This window comes from Mastigoproctus giganteus, chromosome 4 (genome assembly GCF_048544385.1).
Source record: "Mastigoproctus giganteus isolate SK-2022 chromosome 4, ASM4854438v1, whole genome shotgun sequence".
Taxonomy (NCBI): domain Eukaryota; kingdom Metazoa; phylum Arthropoda; class Arachnida; order Uropygi; family Thelyphonidae; genus Mastigoproctus; species Mastigoproctus giganteus.
The window spans coordinates 163,711,034-163,733,822 of NC_143578.1; the positions used below are offsets into that span (position 1 = coordinate 163,711,034).

Here is a 22,789-nt window from a genome sequence, read left to right on the forward strand (position 1 = left end):
AGGGTGCTAAAAATCTCTGGGAATGACCAGGCTGCCATGCACAGAAACTGAACTTGGCCTATTACAATGTAAGATCACTCATCGGTGAAGACAGGATATTAGAGCTGGAAAAGGAATTAGAAAATGTGAATTGGAATATTATTGGTTTGGCTGAAATAAGAAGAAGAAATAAATCACTTATAACTTTATAAAGTGGAAATCTGCTGTACACCAATGGAAACAGTGAAAGAAGTAAAGGTGGAGTTGGCTTTCTGGTCTAATAAAGATGTTAAAAAACAACATTTTGGAATTCAAAAGTACATCACCAAGAGTGTCAGGATTTCTAAGAGGTACAAGCTAAAGGTTATAATGATTTACGCACCAACATCGAGCCACGATGATGAAGAGGTTGAACAGATGTACACCGAAATTGAGTCTTCTAGATGAGCAGAAAATCCACTACACTAACATTATTGGGGACTTCAATGCTAAGGTTGGAAAGAGGCAAAACAGTGCAAAAAGAGGAACTATAAGAAATTTTGTAATTGGTGAAAGACTTGTGGAATTTGCAGAATCTTGAGGAATGTCAGTAATGAACACTTTTTTCAAGAAAGGGGTGAACAGAAAGTGGACATGGAAGAGCCCAAATGGATTAACAACTAATGAAATCAACTTCATCCTCACTAACAGAAGATATATTGTGAATGATGTTACCATCCTGAACAAGGTAAATGTTGGAAGTGATCACAGAATGGTAAGATGCACACTTGATATAGATGTAAGAAAAGAAAGGAAAAAACTGACTTGAGTAAACAATACGAAGGCCATTGAGATAACAGAAGAGGAGAAAAAAACAGTCTGTATTGGAACTTAAGAACAAGTTTGAGCTTCTGCAGACAGCTTAGGACCAAGATATTGACAAGGAATATTACAACTTTCTAAAAGTGATAAAGCCCAAAAAACCTATAGGTAAAAAGAAATCCAAAGAAGAAAAAATTAGTCAGGAAACACTTGTCATGATGAACCGAACATGACAAATGAAGAGCAATATAACCACTGACAAGGAGAAAATTGAGTATACTGAGATATGCAAAGCTATTAGAAAGAGACTCAGAGAGGACATGAGAAGATTTAACACAAGAAAAGTAGAACAAGCATTAAGGGAAAACAAAGGATTTAAATCAGCAGCCATGAGCAGTAATACAGAAAGACAAATGATACTGAAACTGAAGAATAACGATGGTGTACTTATAAACAGCAGAGAAGGCATAATTCAAATAGCAGAAGACTATTATAGAGAATTATGCAAGGAGCAAGGGAATGATGCCAGCAGTGGGGAAGATGGATCGCAAATTAATAACATACGACATACCCGATATCCTTCCTGTTGAGGTAGAACATGCATTGAAGAAAATGAAGAATCAGAAAGCCCCAGGAGAAGATGAAGTTACTGTAGAGTTTTTAAAATTGGGAGGAAGAGACATGACACAAAAACTGCAAGACTCTTCACAAAATGCATTAGAAAAGGTGTGATGCCTAAGGAGTGGAATAATGCAATCAGAGTTTTGCTGCATAAGAAAGGAGATAAATCAGAAATTGAAAATTCTAGACCAATTAGCTTGTTATTTATCCCATAGCTACAAGTTGTTCACAAGGGTCATTACTAACAGATTAGAAAGAATACTTGATGAGAATCAACCAAAAGAGCAAGCTGGCTTTAGGACAGGATTCTGGATTATGGATTACCTTCATGTAATATCACAGTTAATGGAGAAAGCAAATGAATATAAAACGCCATTATGCCTGGCATTTGTGGATTATGAAAAGGCATTTGACTCCATACAGCATAAGCCAATGTTTCGGGCACTGGAAAGACAAGACATAGATACCCGATATATTATGATTTTGAAGAAAATATATGAGAACACTACTGCCTTTATTAAACGAGACAAAGACATTAGCAAATATAAAATTTAGAAAGGAGTTTGACGAGGAGACACAATATCTCCGAAATTGTTTACTGCTGCCCTTGATGAAGCTTTCAGAAGATAAGACTGGTCGCAGATAGGAGTCAATGTGAATGGAGAGTACCAAAACCATTTATGATTTGCAGATGAAATTGTGGTCATAAGCCACAATCCCAAAGAATTAGAGGAAAATCTTAATCAGTTATGCAGAGTTAGTAAGGATTTTGGACTAAAGATGAATATGACTAAAACAAAAGTAATGATGAACAAGTATGCCACAGAAATGGATATAATGATTGAAGGAGCAGTAATTGAAAAGGTGGAGTCATACACTTATCTGGGACAAGTCATTAGCTGTAATAATGATAAATGGCTTGGAAGTCATGAGAAGAATAAATTTTGGATGGATAGCATTCAGGAAATATAGTCACATACTTAGGTGCAATATCCCAATTTATCTGAAACGTAAAATAATGAACCAATGTATACTCCCCAGCATGACTTATGGAAGTGAAACTTGGGTACTCACCCAAAAGAACGGAAGAGAAGCTGAGAACTACACAGTGAAGAATGGAAGAAATTATATTGGGAATCAGACTGTTAGATAAGAAGAGAAACACATGGATTAGGCAGCAAACTCAAGTAAAGGATATTCTTATCAAAACTAAAGAACTAAAATGGTCTTGGGAATGACATATAGCTCGAAGTCATGATGACAGATGGACTAAGAAAAGAACAGAATGGTACCCAAGAGGAGCTAGAAGAAAACCTAGAAGACAATGACAGAGATGGACAGATGAAATTCATGAGTTCTGGGTAGTAAGTGGATGGCCATTGCTCAAAACAGAAGGAACAGGAAAGTTGCTGGAGAGGCCTTCATCCTGCAGTGGATTGAAAATGGCTGATGATGATGATTCAGTTATAATAATTCCTTTAATATTGAAGAAAACAAGAAACATGGTTTTCATTTTTTGTTTTGAGATTTTTTTTTTTGTTGTTGTTGTTTTTGTCTGGGGATTTTTATCTTTCATTCCATTGACTCTTTCAGTTTCTGGGTCATACTGGAAAAGCCAACTTTCATTGCAACTAATTATAGTACTCAAAATCTGGATCCTCAATTTTTTTAAAACATCTTCACAAACTTGGGAGTCTTCTCATTCTTTTACCCTTGCTCAAAGTGTTTGGTACCATCTTGGTACACCTTTCTCATGCCTAAATTATCAGTTAAATTTTTCTAGCTTTTTCTTTCTCCATATTTAGTTCTGATGCTTAAATGACGATCACTTCTAACCGATATCCTTACCCAGACTTTCATCTGTTTTCATGGATACCACATGGCTAGGCTTTTCATCTCCCACATTGTCTCTTCCTTCTAAAAATTTTTCATGCCATTCAAACATTCAAGCTCTTGACATATTATCGTCCCCATGAACTTGATGTAACAGCTCATAACTTTCAATTGTTTTCTTTAGTTTTGGTAAAATTTTGACGATGATTCATTGTTTAATTCTTATTTACTATGTTGTTTTTCAAGCAAACTTCAAAAACACAAGGTAATGAAAACCTATCTCACTGAAAAGCGAATGAGTGTGTTGGATTGTGACTTGGCAGAGAACTAGGGAAAGGTTCAAGGTCAACTGCTGTGCCTTTATTTCGCAGGTGGTGCTTGGTGTGTAATAGCAGTAGCTGCATGCATAGTCTCCTTATTTAATAGCCACACCTTGTAGATATAAAATACTACAAATATTTTACTAACTTGTTGTGCCATCTTACAGAATTAATAAAAAGAGATGTACCAGGGTTTGCCATTGGTGGATTAAGTGGGGGTGAATCTAAGGATGATTTTTGGAAAATGGTCCATTTAAGCACTGATATTCTCCCTAAAGAAAAACCACGATACCTTATGGGTGTTGGGTAAGCCTCTAGATGAAATTAGATTTTAAAAAAAAATTGTCACATTGAGTTAAAAATACAATTGATTTTTTATGAAATTTGTAATTTTTTATGATCACCTTCTAAATATTGAAGGTTAATTTATTCAACATTAAACCTTCAACATTTAACCTTCAGTAATTATGCAGTGATAAATAAATTTTCGGTTTTCACTCCAGAACAGCCAGTTAAATTAGTAGAGAATTTCAACCCAATTAGTGTAAACTCTTATTTTTAATAGCCTTTTAAAATTCCTCATTTCTTGGAAAAACTGGCTTCTATTTCATTCCAGATAAAAATTTGAACAAGCCATTTTTTTAAACTTCTGTGAATTGGATAAATAACAATTTTTAAATAATGTGAAAGGCATTTTTTGGTTTAGCACTGCAGCATCAATTCTGTACAATACTGACCAAAGAAATTAACAACCAAAGCTTTAAAAGATGCTAACTCAAAAACTAAGTGAAAAACCATAAAGGTGCCATGTACTTTATTTTTCATTTAACAGTAGTTTAGAAATTAAAGTTGGCATTAGTGAATGTTAGCACTCTTCCATTATAGTTCTGACCTTCGATCTACATTAGTTGTATTAGAATTGAAAATTTCTCCATGCAGTGTAAACAGATTACAAGGAGGGCCATGGTTTCCTATGGATGATTTATTGAACATTTGCTTTTAGAGATTATAATCCCATTGAATGAGACAATTGTGAGATTACACCTTTTAAATAAAAATAAAAAATAAATGATCTTCTTGAAAAGGTCCAAATACAGACCTTTACAGGCAGCTTTGTGCCCATCTCACTGGGTGAGTTGAGCAAAGGATATCCATACAAGAAAATACTTTGTATATGTGATCTAGGTCTTTTGGTAATTGTGTATATTAAAGGGATCTGATTATTAAGTTCTGTGAGACAGTGAGAGGTAATAATAATGAATAATAGCAAATTTTTCACAGTTAAAATGATTCTGGAACTGGGACCATAAATTCAAATTATATGGAAGGGGTACAGACATTGCATTGAATGGATTGTAGGAAATTTTATTTTGCCAGTGATTTGTTCACTACTGGAATAAATTACCTCCATAAGCAATTATGCTGACAGATTGAGGAAATTCACAAGTCAGATGGATTGGTACCTATGTGAGGAGTGAAATACGTGGGTAGTTTTTTCAGTGCATCTCCGACTGGCACACCAGTACTATTATAAAATATGTGTTTACAAATTTCAAAAAAATATATTATTCATAGTGGTTTACATTAATAGTTAACAGAGCAGCAGTGGCTTAATACATTTTACGTTATAAGTAAATTAGTTTAGAAATGGAAGATTTATCTCTATGATGCCTTGTAGCACACTTCAGTGCTGATACCCTCCATTGTTGAATAATTATACAAATGTGATCCAATGCACCCAGGAATCGGAGACCTGTGGACCTTAAGCCCGACCCCAAAATACATCGAATGACTGCCCCAATCTTTGAGCGAGAGAATACAATATATCCATATTTTAAAAACTAATATTGAAACAAAAAAATTAAGAATCCTATGAAACATTAGGAGACTGAAGAATTTTGTACTTCCCTGAAGCAGACAGGGCTTTTCAACTAGGTTCATGATCACAGGAAAGTGAAATTGCGGGGAAATCGCAACTAATCTTCATGCTATAAATTCCCCTGCAATACCTGCGGTTTCACTTTCCTGTGATCATGCCCCTAGTCAAAAAGCCCCGTCCGCTTCAGGGAAGTACAAAATTCTTCAATCTCTTAATGTTTCATGGGATTCTTAATTTTATGTTTTAATATTAGTTTTTAAAGTATTAAGAGAATGGATTCACTGTGTATTTATTTGGTCTCAAATCATTTAAATTGTTTTTAAAATACAGACGTATTGTATTCTCTCGCTCAAAAATTGGGACGGTGATTCGATATATTTTGGGGTCTGTGGGTCTCCAATTCCAGGGTGCATTGGATCGCTGATCTTGTCTACGTGGGAGCGGAATACATGTACAGTAAGACCCCCCGTATCCGCAGGGGATATGTTCCAAGGCCTACCATGGATGGCTGAAACCACAGATATAAGTGAATACCTGCTGAGCCCATATATATAATGTGATTTTCTTGTACATACTTACGTATAATAAAGTTTAATTGATAAATTAAACACGCAGTAAGACATTACCAACATTAAATACGGTAATAATAAAGTACAGCAGACTCCTGATTTACCAGGACACTTCAAGACTCCAAATTAAAAAAAAAAAAAAAAAAAATCAACCAGAAATCATAAAATTCAAGTAATAACTAGAATAGGTATAAACAGATATTTTGCAAGTCTTATAACAAGAACTGGCATTATAAGTCGTCATTGGGAGATTAGTGTACCTATTACCTTGCAACCCCCGCTGTCTTCACACCTACTGCTCAAAACAATAAAAAAAGAGAGACAAAATGTTTAGTTTGATTTAGTGTGTCGCGTTGATTGTTGCGTTCCATCGCACCGCAAAAGGAAAAATTTTATTTCATTATTTATGTCACCATCCGTTATGATGTAACGGATGGTGTAACGGATGCACCATCCGTTAGGACGCAATCTTTAAAGAACCATTATAATGTTGGTGACCAAACCATATGCGACATTGTAAAAAATAAAGGGAAGCATCGTATTGGGCACGCGAGTAGTACGTGTTAAGTGTTTTCGTTTTTTTTTTTTCCACGGTTAACCACAGGTAACTGATCAGCGGATACCAAATCAGTGGATACAGGGGCACAACTGTAATCTATTTGTATAATTATTCAACAACGGAGAGTATCAGCACTGAAGTGTTCTACAAGACATCATAGAGGTAAATCTTCCATTTCTGAACTAATAGTGGTTTACATTAAAATAAATAATAGTAAAAAAAGTGCCCAATTTAAAAATATTTCTTGATATTCAGTATTTTTAAAATATTGAATGGCATACAAATGAGCTGCCGGCCTGCTCATTAAAATTTTTTGACATGACTGATGGAAAGTTAAACAAAGATCACTTATTCAAATTTTATCTAAAATGAAACAAGAACCAGTTTTCCAAGAAATCTGAATAACAAAAGGAGACTAAATGCTTAATGTTCTTGCTAATGCTGACCAAACAAAGAAATAATTTGAAAAGTCAACCACGACGGCATATCACTATACATTGACAGGTTTTGACAACTAAATACTGATTTAAGGAAAGAAATAGACTGCCTATATATAAAGTATTATTCTGCATAGAACATTGTCATATGCCAAACTTACCAATTGAGATGTTACTAATGCTAAAGTCACACAAATATCTTTTCTTTTTCTTTTTTCAAACATTGACTTGACCTCCCATCTAAACAAGAAACACATATTAAACTCTTGAAAAGTAGGGTGATAAGTCTGTAGTCAATTGTGACCACTTATTTACTTTGAAAGATGTAAAATTATTTGTTAAAATGGATCTAGCTGTTCTGTGGCTTATTCCTAAGGCTCAGTGATTGTGAATTTGTGATCAATTGGAATGAATTTCAGAGGATATTTTTGCACAAAGAAAAGATAAAATTGCATTGTCTATAATATATTCTCCTAAAAATTGCACATAAATAGCACTTCTTTCAAAGATTTCAGTGCAACACCTTTTAGCATTAACTAATCATCTAATCCTGCAAGGGAAGATTTAAGGACAAAAGGAAGACAAAGAAAAAAGTGGCTTGATAACATCAAAGAATGGACAGGGGTTCTTTTGATACAAGAACTATTTCACAAAGCAAGGGATAGTTGGCTGGAAAATGTGTCTCCAACATTCAAATTGAACATTGAACCAGAAGAAGAATCATCTAATCTTGTACGTTATGGTGGCCACTGCTATATAACAGTAGCAATGGCCACCGTTATATTCTAACCCTTTCTATTACTTAAAACTTTAAATTTGTCTAAATAAAGACATCAAGTTAGCTTACATGTTACAGCTGATTTTAGAATGATATACACTCTTTTTGCATGACAAATGAGCATTTAAAGACTAGTTAGAGTTTATAATTTTACAGCTTAAAGTTTTCTTCCTTTAAATCAGAGTTCACTAAAGTAGGCCACATTGTGTGGTAATTATAACCATGGAAATGCACATAGCACACAGCAGAAAGAACATTATCTTTAACATAAAGCTGCTATCTTAACTTTCCTTTACCTTTAGTAGTAGGCGCCTCCGTAGCCGGGTGGGCAGGAGCAGCAGTGTGTAGCACACGCTTCTTGATTAGACCGGGGTTCGAGCCCGTGCCCACCAAATACGGAGGATGCGGAAAGGTCAGGGAATGACCACCGCATATCCCCAGAGCAATATGGCCTTAGTTGCTAATGCTCCTAAAAACCAAATAACAAAAATAACAAACCTTTAGTAGTAGTCATCAAATTTATTAAAAAACTTTATTAATCAAAAGATCCACTTACAGAAATGTGATCAAGGAATATTTTTGTGTCAATAGAACAAAAAAAGAACAAAAATAGAACTGTAGCACCACTACAGTGGTGTGATTATAACTTATGACAAACTTAACCCACCATTTTTGCATCTCTGTTGGATAGTCCTTGGGTCAGTGGTCTTTGTCTATAGAACAGTATTTTAAATTGCATTTGAAGTAACAAAATAACTATACGAACAACATTAATAGATAACAATAATATGCTATTATTTTACATATTCCTGTATCTCACATCTTTATGACATGGTGATTATGAAGAAATATGGAAACTACCTGAGCATAAATAAGGGAATAGAAATGGGTTTTCCTAAGTTTTTCTGAACATAATTAAATTGCCAAAAATTGGCATTTCTAACTGAAATACGAACAAGGTTTTAAGTCAGGGAAGAAATTCTCTAATTTATTAATCTGTTATCATGTTAATTTTGATAGTACAAGTGGACACCTAGATAGTAGTTGTCCTCAGATTGAAACACTTTCATTAACCTTTCATATTATGATTCTTTTTTTTTTTTTTTTTAATATATATATATTTGAGGCGCCTCCGTAGCCAGGTGGGCAGGAGCAGCAGTGCGTAGCACATGCTTCATGATTAGACCAGGGTTCGAGCCTGTGATCACCAAATACGGAGGATGTGGAAAGGTCAGGGAATGACTACCACATATCCCCGGAGCAATATGGCCTTAGTTGCCAATGCTACTAAAAACCAAATAACAAACATAACATATATATTTGAGCTTTTCAAATGTTTAATTTTCAAAATAATATTGAATTCCTTTTACCTCTGAAAAGCTGCTTACTCTGAAAATAAATTATTTTCATAACTGTACTTTTTTTTGTGTTAAAATAGTGATAATTATTTTGATAATAAATTTAAATGAGATATCTCATTTAATTTTATCTTTAGGAGAATAGTGCTATTAGAAAAAAAATGACAGTAGTTCGATTTTTTTTAAAAACAGAATTTAAAAATTAACTTTTCTTTTTCTTAGTTAGTGATCCTCTGAATGAATGCTGCAAAAATAAAATATTACATTGATAACATGAATAGGGTTTTTTATTTATATTTATTTTTACACCCAAGAATCTGAGTTTATAATATGGCTGCCAATACAGAATTTTCATTAATAAACTTTTAAACTAAAGGATTGTCACAGGATTGTAGTATTGTCACACTTAGTATAGTATCGTATAGCCAGTCAAGTATAATACAGTATAGTCAATTAATCAGTTAAATTTATTAACCTTATTAGTTTTCATTTTAATTAATTACATTGTATTTGATTGGAAATCATGCCCCAGACTAGAGCAGCAAAGCAACGTGCACAGAGTAGAGGGAGGGCGCCTCCGTAGCCAGGTGGGAAGGAGCAGCAGTGCGTAGCACAGGCTTCTTGATTAGACCGGGGTTCGAGCCCGTCACCACCAAATACGGAAGATGTGGAAAGGTCAGGAATGACCACCGCATATTCACGGAGCAATATGGCCTTAGTTGCTAATGCTCCTAAAAAAAACCAAATAACAAACAAAACAGAGTAGAGGGAGTGCTGTGGCTCGGGGGAGAACCAAGGGGGGGGCAATTCTCCAATGTACCACAGCCTAAAAAAAAAAAAAAAAATGTGCAACTTATGAAATGTTTGCAAACCATTCTTTAACAGGACAAGACCTAGCCAAGGAAGATGTGCAGAGAGTGTCAAGAAATTAGGCACCAACTTGGTGTTCTGGTGGGTGTCTGTGAGAGTTTGAAGAGCAGGGTAGATGCCCTCAAAGGAATTAAAATGAGGAGCCCCATCAAACTCTCAGCTACCCAACTCAACACCAGAGCTTACTCTTGTGCATCAGGCAACACGGCAGCAATCTTCAGGGCAGAATTCGCTGGTCCCACAGGAAGTAGTTATTGTCAGGGAGATGGGAAATATATTGTGCAAAAAGGATAGGTGGAATAGGACTGGTGTAAGTTGGCCATGGGGAAAAGTTGATGACATTGTAGAGCAGATATCATCTTTTAAAGGCACAAAGGGTGATATTGATGTACACGTTGGCACTAATGACATGAAGAGTAGGAGATCTGCAGACTTACTTAGCAAGTACAGATCAATGTTGAAAAAAGTTGCGAGTTAGGATTAAATGGGAAAGTGTCTACAATTCTGCCCAGACATGATAGGAGGGAGTATAATGAGAGCCTTGTCAATCAGTTCGGTCCTGGAGAGATTGTGCAAGGCTCATGGGGTAGAATTTTTCACAGCATGGTCCATTCTTGTTAACAGGAGAGATTGCTTCTACAGGGATGGGATACACTTAAATAGAAAGGGTGCAAGAATATTTGCTGATGCTATCGAGGCAGTGTTAGGTGGGTCGGGAAGCTGCTAGCTTGGGGGGATTCACAGACTAATAAATTAATGGTAGCCACAGGCAGAGGTGAAAGTGATTCCTGCACTGCTTCTATTGGAATGAGCAGCAGCTTGGAAAGAGAGGTAATGGGGATTTCACGGGCTGCTGGGATCATCATGGAACAAGTAAATACTTGGGCAGTAAGAATTTATAATAATTCTTAAAGTGCCGTTTGTTAATTGCTCAAATAAATATTCTAGCAAAAGCTTATTTCTCTGGTACTTACCTCATTTATCTATGTTAATTACATTGAAGTTTTTGAAGGTGAAGACATTAAAAGCACAAATTAATTAAAAGTAGAAAGATTAAGATACATTAGTAATTTAATTAATATTAAGGCCAGAGGAAGAAGTGCACCACCGATTCCCCCGTTGTCATCTATATAATTACTATATAATATCAGTGTAGATACACCATAGTTTACCCATAAATTTGAACTACGTATGTAGTGTAAAGGCATCGTTTAATTATATCTCATATTATGTGTGCCTTTGCAATGAGATAGCTGGTATTGCACTACTTCAAGTAAATAACGCTTCTTTAGTAGAGAAGGCTACTGTTATTTATTTTCAATGGATACCACCACTCAGACGATCGTGGTATCCACTGAAAATAAATAACAGTAGTCTTCTCTACTAAAGAAGCGTTATTTACTTGAAGTAGTGCAATACCAGCTATCTCATTGCAAAGGCACACATAATGAGATATAATTAAACGATGCCTTTACACTACATACGTAGTTCAAATTTATGGGTAAACTATGGTGTATCTACACCGATATTACACTGGTGTGCAAAACTTAAGGACCAACACTTTCTAAAGGTTACAACCACAAAATCTTTACTTAAGGTACTCTTTACTGATGAGAGTAGATTCAGTCTCAGCAGTGATTCTGGATGTCAGTTAATCTGGCGAGAGGTTGGCACACGGTATCATCCCGCAAACATCACTGAAAGGGATCAATATGGCGGTCAAGGTGTTCTCGTCTGGGAAAGCTTTACCTTAGATGTGCTTACCCAACTCCAGATACTGGAAGGCGGTACTGTAACCGGTGCACGCTACTGTACTGAGGTAATCCTTCCCCATGTGTGTCTGTTCCGAGGTGCCATTGGCCCCGAGTTCGTGTTTATGGATAATAATGCCGCACCCCATCGCACTGCAGCTGTTGATATGCTTTTGGAAAGTGAGGACATTGTTTGTACGGTTTGGCCTGCAAATTTCCTCTGATCTAAATCCCATCAAACACATATGGGACGCTCTGGAGAGATGCCTAGCGGCACGTCCACACCCACCAGAAAATGTTCACCAGCTGAAGATGCCGTTAACAGAGGAATGGATGATGTTACTGCAAGAACTTTTCAACGACGTTGTTCTAAGTATGGACAGGTGGTGCAAAGCCTGCATCGACATTAGGGGTGGCCATATCTCCCACTGAGGACCACCTCTTCCCTTTGTTCCATCTTTGGCAGTGATGTATCTGCATCATGGCAGCCAGTGGGAAAGCGTTAGCTTAGATGTGCTTACCCAACTCCAGATACTGGAAGGCGGTACTGTAACCGGTGCACGCTACTGTATTGAGGTAATCCTTCCCCATGTGCGTCTGTTCCGAGGTGCCATTGGCCCCGAGTTCATGTTTATGGATGATAATGCCGCACCCCATCGCACTGCAGCTGTTAATATGCTTTTGGAAAGTGAGGACATTGTTTGTACGGTTTGGCCTGCCCATTTCCTCTGATCTAAATCCCATCGAACACATATGGAACACTCTGGAGAGATGCCTAGCGGCATGTCCACACCCACCAGAAAATGTTCACCAGCTGAAGATGCCATTAACAGAGGAATGGATGATGTTACTGCAAGAACTTTTCAACGACGTTGTTCTAAGTATGGACAGGTGGTGCAAAGCCTGCATCGACATTAGGGGTGGCCATATCTTCCACTGAGGACCACCTCTTCCCTTTGTTCCATCTTTGGCAGTGATGTATCTGCATCATGGCAGCCAGTGCTATATTGCCATTTTTGAATAAAGTTCCTCTGTACCGTTTTGTTTCCACTGTTGTGTCACTGTTATTTCCTTCATCATTTCTTTACCTTACGAGTTTCCTTTAGTATATTTTTCCCATATCTAGGCTACTCCTATGAGAAGCTACAGGTGAAAACCTGACTGGTCCTTAAATTTTGCACACCAGTGTATATAGTTAATTACCTAAACCAATAAGAAATTATGCCTTGTGCATTTCATCTTCTAATAAAATTACTATCTAAATGGAAAGTAAAATCTGAAACTTTGAAATGTAAAAAGTCAAATTTCCACGTGTCTGAGCACGGCATTATGGAAATTCTTGAACTCTTTTTAAATTTGGATTCTACTCATAACTTCAGCCAACTGACAATGAATGTTTTCGGAAGTCTATTGTTCTCTTGGCTTTTTTATGTTCCATCATTTAAGATTTTAGTTTCTGTTTACATGGTAATTTTATAGATGACAATCGGGGAAATGGGTGATACGTTTCTTCTTCCTCCAGGCTTAATCTTAATTAAATTACTAATGTATCTTAATCTTTCTACTTTTAATTAATTTTAATTAATTTGTGCTTTTAATGTCTTCACCTTCAAAAACTTCAATGTATTTAACACAGATAAGTGAGGTAAGCACCGGAGAAATAAGCTTTTGCTAGAATATTGATTTGAGTAAATACTTGGGTTGTGTTAGGGTAACTAAGAGTAGGAATAGGTGAATTGAAAAACAGCAACAGCAAAGAGTTCTTTACTTATGTATATGCTAGAAGGAAGAGGATAAATCAGATTGGTCCACTTGATATAGATGGTTTGACTATTGATGATCTGGCTCAGATAGCTAATAATCTAAATGAGTATTCTGCATCTACATTCACAAATAAGGAATTATTAGGGAAGGGAAATGCCAGAAGTTTATCAAACTGTAACAGGGTGCTTAATGATTTTATAATAACTGAGTGCAAAGTGGAGGAGAAATCGTTGAAGTTAAACATAAGAAAGGCACCTGGGGTGGATGGGATCTATCTAGTTACATTAAATGAGGCAGCAAAGGAAGTAAGCAAACCCTTAGCTATAATTATGAGAGTGTCCTTGGATTCAGGGGAAGTCCCCACGGACTGGAGATGTGCAAATGTATCCCCAATTCACAACGGGGGATCTAAGGGTGACATGAGTAATTACAGGCCTGTTAGTTTAACTTCTGTTCCAGGGAAAATAATGGAGTCACTGGTTAAAGATGCAGTGTAGAATGAACTAGACAAGACTACAGTAATAATTCAGACAGCATGGATTTGTTAAGGGAAAGTCTTGTCTCACAAATTTGATTGGATACTAGGATGTACAAAGTGTGGTTACAAAGGAACTGGATGCAAAAATTAATTTTGATATCATGTACTTGGATTTCAGAAAAGCTTTAGATACTGTTGTGCATGGAAGATTACTGTACAAATTGTAAAAATATGGTATTCAGGGTAAGTACTGTCTATGTACATAGACATATGTACTGTCTATGTACATAGACAGTACATAGTGAAATGCAAGCATATAGCATCGAAATGAAAATAATAAACAATTTAATATTAAATGTAATATTTATTAGAAATTTCAAACAAATCTTTCAAACCAGCGCCTTTGCTAGCTAAAAAACTTATCCCGCCAGTGCTATCACCAGTTTCGCTAAAGTGTTGATAAAGGAGTTTTGCCTTTTCATGAATGATGAGTGAACTTAACGGAATTTTATTTTGATTCAGTCTTCTATCCACAGATTTAAAGCCTTTTCCATTTTTCTAATTTAATATCACGAGTTACAGAGCAAATTTTTGAAGCAATTAGCACGTTTTCACGGACACTACGGCAGATTTTTTTCTTCCGATTTTTTGATTGATGGTACCGTTGACTCATTGATTTTATAATGTTTTGCCACTGAGGAGACACTTTCACCATTAGAAATTTTGTCTAATAACTCAATTTTATTCGCTAGTGTCATCACCTTTGATCTTTTCACATTTCCCTTGTTATTCGTAGCCATATTTTTTTCTGGTTAGAAAGAACTTGTCCACAATAAAATCACTTTCTTCCGTTAACACGCTCGAAAAAGTCTGTTTTACACTGAGATTTATCACTTTTGTGAGCATATCAATTTATAAATTGATAAATTTATTTAATTTAAAAGCATATAAATTAAAAGCAAACGACGAAACCTTCCATGACAAGCGCATAACACATACTGACCAAGGATTAGCGAGAAACATCCATGCTCGCGATTTTGTCACCCCTCTCCCCCTCCCCTCACCCACTGAGCACTGTTTTGACTGGGAATGATAATTTTAGCCACGCCTGTGTTTTTTTATGACGGAAAACGTTCATGGCGATTTAAAATTCACATTTTTATTAGGTTTCATTTTATATTAAATCAGCGACCGCAAATAGCGGGGGTTTAGTATTAGTATTAGTAATGGCCGCATGGTGCAAGAAAGCCAACGGCTTATGCTGCACCAGCCAAAAAAAAAAAAAGATAAAAATAAATAAATAATAATGATTAATAAAAAAATTAAATTAAACCTATCATCCTATGCGCTTCCCTCACCCGAAGGTACTATCCAGATGACCTTTGAATTTCCCCAAACTGTCAGCCTCTACCACCCATCTAGGCAACTTATTCCAGTAATTTATAACTCGCTGGCTAAAATAAAACTTCCTGCAGTCCAATCTAAACATTTCTCCCCTTAACTTGAATTTATGTCCCCTAGTTCTAGCATCATTTATAATCTTGAAAATTTCGTCCTCATTCATTTTACTGATGCCTTTCAGAGCCTTAAACACCTCAATCAAATCTCCTCTAAGGTGTCTAGTTTCCAAACTTGCAACCCACATATTCGAAGTCTTTCTTCATAAGGATGCCCTTTTGCCGATCTCACCAGGGAAGTTACCCGTCTTTGCACCCTTTCAAGAAGCTGGATGTCTTTCTTTAGGTGTGGTCTCCATACTTGAACACAGTATTCCAAGTGTGGTCTAACAAAAGCCTTATATAATGGGATTATTATGTCCCTATCTCTACTTGCAAAAGTTCGATAGATCATCGATAGGACACCATGGGCCTTCCTTGCGACCTGTTTACAATGCTCAGAGAATTTCATGTCTGACCGTATCGTTACACCCAAGTCCCTTTCCTCCAGTACTGGGCTTAGTTGAACTCCACCAAGTGAATAAGTTATTTTGGGATTACTGTTTCCCAGGTGTAATACCTTACACTTTGCTGGATTAAAGCATAGCTGCCATTTTTCTGACCGTTCCTGAAGTCTATCTAGGTCTCTCTGAAGAAGCTCAGCTTGACAGTGATCATTAACCACTCTACCAATTTTAACATCATCTGCAAATTTAGACATCACGCCCTCTATCCCTTCATCGATGTCGATGAAAATTAAACACAACAGTGGTCCTAATACTGATCCTTGGGGAACCCCACTTCTTACATCAACCCAATCTGAGGAATAGCCATTTATCACAACCCTCTGCCTCCTGCCCTGAAGCCATCCTTCTATCCATCTAAGGATTTTCCCAGTGATTCCAACCTGTTCCAACTTATAAAGCAATCGCTCATGTGGGACTGAGTCAAAAGCTTTGCTGAAATCTAAATAAACAATGTCGAAATTATTCCCTAAATCCAGCTTGTGAGTGACCCTTTCGAAATAGCGAACCAGATTTGTTAAACATGATTTTCCCTTTACAAAGCCATGCTGAGTATCCTTGAGAATTTCAATTCTATCCAAATGATCCTGAATTCCACCCTTGATCATTGCCTCCATGATTTTCCCTACTACTGAAGTCAGACTGACAGATCGATAATTTCCAACTTCACTTTTAGAGCCACCCTTATGTATGGGAGATACATTGGCACTTTTCCAATCCAAGGGAATCTCCCCAGAGTCTAATGATGCTCGCATAATTAGCCTCAGTGGTTCAATGCACTCACTTGCCGCCTCCCTTAAGATTATAGGGTATATTCCATCAACTCCAGGAGCCTTACTGGTCTGTAGGCTTGAAAGTTTTTTCATTAAATAATCTTGCGAAATTTCAATATCATTAATTACATATTTTTCAACTTCGCTCCCACAATTTGCCATTGCCACAAAAGGTTTTTCATTTGTAAATATCGACGCAAAATAACTGTTGAGTTCATCTGCAACGGCAGCTGGTGTATTTAATACTATCCCCTTTCCCTTACGTAAAGGTCCAATCTGGTTTGTCCTGCTCTTCTTGGCATTTATATATGTGAAAAATTCCTTATCCCCCCTCTTTGCTCTGTTTGCTAGTGATTTCTCATAAACTGCCTTTGCCTGTCGAACCTTTTCTGTGGCTCTATTACACATCACCTTGTAGCTGTTATAGGCTTCGGTACTTTTTATTGCTCTGTAACCTTTCCATGCCACCTTTTTCTGCTCAAGTATTGTGGTAACTTCCCTATTCATCCAACTTGGAACCCTCCTCGTGGAGTATTTTTTTAATGGTATATACGCATTCAAGGCATCTGTGATTAATGTTTTAAAAGTGATTAATGTTTTAAAACTCATTGTCTCTAAACTAAACTAACTGAAGATTACTGGCTGCCCATATCAACTTGCGCTGTCTTATTTTTTATGTGCTTCTTAACTAAGGAACAACCCCCCTCCTGTACTTTCTGTACACACATTGTACTCTTCCATATTAAAATTCTGCATTCCCTTTATCCGAGTGATGCCATGATTCTGATATTCCTACAATGTTTGCATTTTATGACTTGTCCAGTATTTCAAATTTATTTACTAGGCTCCTAGCATTAGTGTGCATGCACTAGTATACATGCACCTATTTATACTCTTAGTAACCCTAAACAGTCCTTGTTTTTTTTTGCTTGTTCTGTGAGGAACTTCAGCAGGCCTTGTAATCTCTTCCTGGCTGCTATGTCTTCCAAAAGATGCAGTGCATGAATTACTCACACCTCTGCTTGCAGCTGTCATTAATCTATTAGTCTATAAACAATACTGCCATAAATACTGTCACATGTGTTACTGCATGTAGCCACAAAATAAAAAGACATAGGAACTCAAAACTCTGTGGGTTTATTCTTGAACACCCAACAAATGAAGCAACACAGTACGCATTCAAAATGCCCCTCTTGTTTTTTACACAATACCTGAAACCTTCCAGCCATTCGTCAATAGAAATATGCACAACATCCAGTAGGAAATTGGCCACAGCTTGCTCCAGTGATCTCTTCAGGCTCTCCAGTGTGGCATGCCTTTTACCACAGGCCATCCCTTCCAAATTAGCCCACAAACAGTAATCAAGTGGATTAAGATCTGTGCTGGTAGGAGGCCATTCGTCATGCTTGCTGGACTCGGGCACATTCTCTATCAGCCATGTTTGGGTGATCGTTGCCTTGTGGGCAGGCGCTGAGTCCTGTTGGAAGTTCCAGTGCTGACCATTGAAGAGAGTCTGATTGAGGGGTCTCACGTGCGGCTCCACAGTATCATTCAGGTACACCTTTGCACTGGTTTTCACCCCCTGAACACAAAATATTTCTTTGTCTTTTCGTCTTCACAGATGAAAAATCTTTTCATCTGTGAAGAGTATCTATCGATGCTTACCATTCGCGTACCGACGCTGCAGTGCCTCTGATCTTTTGCATCTCCATTCCGTCAGAGCTGGAGTTAGGAACTGTCCTGTTCTCCTGCAGTAGGCACTCGTTCCTAGATCACTTTTGATTATGCATGACATCGATCTTGGTGATATTCCCATTTCTCTGGACATGATTTTCTGTTTTCATAGGGGATTCCTACGAATTCTGTTCTCTACTGCCTTGATAGCTGCAGGGGTCCGAACAGTTATTGGGCGGCAGGACACGGGCCTGTAATAAATATTCTGTTGTTCGTTGTAGCAAGCAAGCATATCATTCACCCCTCTGTTAACTTTTAAGAATCGTTCGCTGTCAGGACCTATCTTCTCAAACCTTGCCATTGCCAATGCAATTTCACGAAATGCCATTGCCACATCTCTGGTAATGAAGCGTCTCGGCTCCTCATGTGGTTCATCTTGAGCTTCTTCGGCATTTTCTTCTTTCACTATGGTTGCCTGCAAGTCAATAAGTTCTTTGTTAGATAATTCCTTCTCTTCATCCTCTATTAATGTCAATGTTAAAAATTAGCTGTGTTGAATGGCTGCCTTCATCAGTAATTTTTGCCAACACCACAAAATTTCTCTGCAGCTGCAAAATTGGCACTGGTGACTTCACTGCATACTTTAACATTGTGGAAACCAGCACAATGCTTGAATCTATTAAACCACTCGTTGCCTGCCACTAATTTGGCTTGAGGTTCGCCATACTTATCCTTAATATCTTTATAAATACTTGCTTTTGCTTGAATGGTCATTAGACTCAGGGACACTTGCTTCTAAATCTGATTTTCCATTCATATTATTAACAGCTGTTCCATCTTCGATATAGCACCTGAACACTGTTTTGTGATCACTGTTGATCTTAAGTGCATTGATCCTTTGGCACGTTCTTTTATACGTGCACTGTCCTTTAATATAGTATTCACTGTTGAAGCAGCGAGACCTAATTCCCTTGCAATAGATGACAAACTTTGTCCCTTACTTCTTAATCATTTTCATCATTTCTAAATCAATTTTGTTTCATTTCCTGGCACTGCCAGACCTTGCGCTTTCCGTTGGTCACTTTCCCTTCATCATTGTAATATGTAAATAGGAATTAGAAGACGAAATGCATAATTTCTTATGAGTTTTAGGTAATTAACTATATAATATCAGTGTAGATACACCATAGTTTACCCGTAAATTTGAACTATGTATGTAGTGTAAAGGCATCATTTTAATTGTATCTCATATTGTGGGTGCCTTCACAATGAGATAGGCACCCACAATATGAGACATAATTAAAACAATGCCTTTACACTACATACGTAGTTCAAATTTACAGGTAAACTATGGTGTATCTACACCTATATTATATAGTAAATAGGAATGAGAAGAAGTTTCTGAAAATTTGTTTTTTATACGATTGAAGATTTCAGTGAAGGGGAACTCGTTTCACCATAATACCGTAACGTAAAAACCCACAGAATTCCAGTTTTTGGTATTATCGCAAATGAATAATATCTTGTTTATTACCCGTTTATAATTGCTTGCAGTAACAGAAAAGCCCAATAAACCAGAAAGTGCAAATTGTTTTTATTGTTTTATGGTCGTGACCTCCAGAAATATGCTTTATAAAAATATCACAAAGATGTTCAAGATTGATTCTTATAACGAAACATATGATAACGATGAAAGGATAGTGCAATTTCCATTGTAAATATGACCTTTTAGAGAGCTAAATAGCTTAGTTATATAGCAAAATTACATCTTCCGAGATCTTGGAAAAAATTACCAAAAAAAAAAAAAACAGGTGTGTTATTGGGTTCACATTATGATATTTTCACGATACATCCATTTATTCCTACTGGATGCAAAATACGTTTCCATGATTTTTTTAAGTTTGCACCGGCTGGCAAAAACTTTTGTAAAGTCGAATTTGCGTAAGTCGGGGAGTTCCTGTACTCGTTCCAGAAGTTCTATATCCTTCCTGAAATGAGGCCTCCAGACCTGTATGAAGGTCTCAAGGTGTGGCCTGACCATCCCCTTATACAAGGGAATAATGCCTGTATATCATTGACAAGACCCCATGAGCTGTTTTGGCAGCTTGCCTGCTCTACTCAGAAAACTTCATATCTGACTGCACAATTTCCCCAAGGTCTTTTTCATTCTTCACTTCCCTGCCAAAGAAATACCAAAGTACCAAAAAAATACTTTGCCTTTGTCAATGTTAAACTCTTGGCCCTTCTAAACCCATCTACCTAACTTTTCTAGATCCTGTTACAGTTGCTTCCTGTCATTAACAGCCCTGCCGACCTTTGTATCATCTGCAAACTTGAACATTAAGCCTTATATACCTTCATCAATGTCATTAATAAATATAGAAAACCAAAATGAGCCCAACACTGAACTCTGGGGGGATGCCACTAATAACATGAGTCCGTGAAGAGCAGTGTCCATTGATTTCTACTCTATTTTCTCCCACTCAACCATACCTTTAACCATAGCAACAACTTGCCCTTAATGCCACACTCCAATTTGTACAGCAATCTGTTATGTGCAACCCTATCAAAAGCTTACCTGAAATCCAAGTATATGATATCAAAATTATTTTTTCATCCAGTCCCCTTTTGACCACACAGTAGCCAATCAAATTGGTCAGGCAAGATATTCCCTTAACATACCGATACTGTGTCTGAACAGTCTTATTAAATGATCCAGCATTACTTCGTTAACCAGTGACTCCATTATTTTACTTAGAAAAGAAGTTAAACTAATAGGTCTGTAATTACTTGTCCCCCTTTGTGAATTGGGGATACATTCACAAATCTCCAGTCCATGGGGACCTCCATGGATGCTCATAATTATGGCTAAGGGTTTGCTTAGTTCCTTTGCCGCCTCCTTTAATATAATTGGATAGATCCCGTCCACCCCAGGTGTCTTTCTTATGTTTAACTTCAACAATTTCTCCTCTTTGTTCTTAATTATTACAAAATCATTTAGCTGCCTGTTTGATAATGTTCTGGCTGCCACTTCCCTACACAGAATTCCTCATGTGTGAATGTAGATGCAAAATACTCATTCACACATGAGTATTTTGAATGTAGATGCAAAATACTCATTCAGTTTGTCAGCTACCTGAGCAGGATCATGAACAGTTGAACCACCGAGAACCTATGTTATTCATCCCCTTCCTTCTAGAGTTTACATAAGTAAAGAAATCTTTCATGTTTTTCTTTGCATTCTTTGCCAAAGATTTCTTGTAATGTGCCTTCATTGCCTAAACTCCTTTGTGATTTGATTACAGACTAGCTTATATATACCATAGACTTTTGTGTTGCCTGATAATTTATATGAATTCCGTGCATTTTTGTTCCCCGCCACGAGTCTTGTTAGTTCATTTGATATCCATTTAGGGCCTAAATCTTGAACAGTACTTCTTAGTTGGTATGAAAAGCCTAGTAGCTTCCATGATTAATTCCTTGAATGCTTCCCATTTAGAATTTGCTGTTGGTCATCATCATCATCATCATCAGCCATTTTCAATCCACTGCAGGATGAAGGCCTCTCCAGCAACTTTCCAGTTCCTTCTGTTTTGAGCACTGGCCATCCATTTACTACTCAAAAACTCATGAATTTCATCAATCCATCTCCGCCTTTGTCTTCCAGGTTTTCTTCTAGCTCCTCTTGGGTACCATTCTGTTATTTTCTTAGTCCATCTGTCAATCATGTCTTCGAGCTATGTGTCCTGCCCAAGACCATTTTAGTTCTTTAGTTTTGATAAGAATGTCCTTTACTTGAGTTTGCTGCCTAATCCATGTGTTTCTCTTCTTATCTAACAGTCTGATTCCCAATATAATTCGTTCCATTCTTCGCTGTGTAGTTCTTAGCTTCTCTTCCATTCGTTTGGTGAGTGCCCAAGTTTCACTTCCATAAGTCATGGTGGGGAGTATACATTGATTCATTATTTTACGTTTCAGACAAACTGGGATATTGCTCTTCAGTATGTGACTATATTTCCTGAATGCTATCCATCCAAAATTTATTCTTCTCTTGACTTCCAGCCATTTATCATTATTACAGCTAATAACTTGTCCCAGATAAGTATATGACTCCACCTTTTCAATTACTGCTCCTTCAATAATTATTTCCCTTTCCATGGCATACTTGTTCATCATTACTTTTGTTTTAGCCATATTCATCTTTAGTCCAAAATCCTTACTAACTGTGCATAACTGATTAAGATTTTCCTCTAATTCTTTGGGATCGTGGCTTATGACCACAATGTCATCTGCAAATCGTAAATGGTTTAGGTACTCTCCGTTCACATTGACTCCTTTCTGCGACCAGTCTAATCTTCTGAAAGCTTCCTCAAGGGCAGCAGTAA

The 22,789-nt window shown here is 36.9% G+C and overlaps 1 protein-coding gene across 1 annotated transcript in view; it reads left to right on the forward strand.

Moving 5' to 3' along the window:
* Tgt (tRNA-guanine transglycosylase) overlaps positions 1-22,789 on the forward strand; it is a 114,278-nt gene that overhangs the window by 54,440 nt on the left and 37,049 nt on the right. Inside the window, exon 5 of the mRNA XM_090371860.1 lies at positions 3,722-3,860. Within this exon, the coding sequence (XP_090227986.1) occupies positions 3,722-3,860 (139 nt within the window). The remainder of the gene's footprint in view (positions 1-3,721; positions 3,861-22,789) is intronic.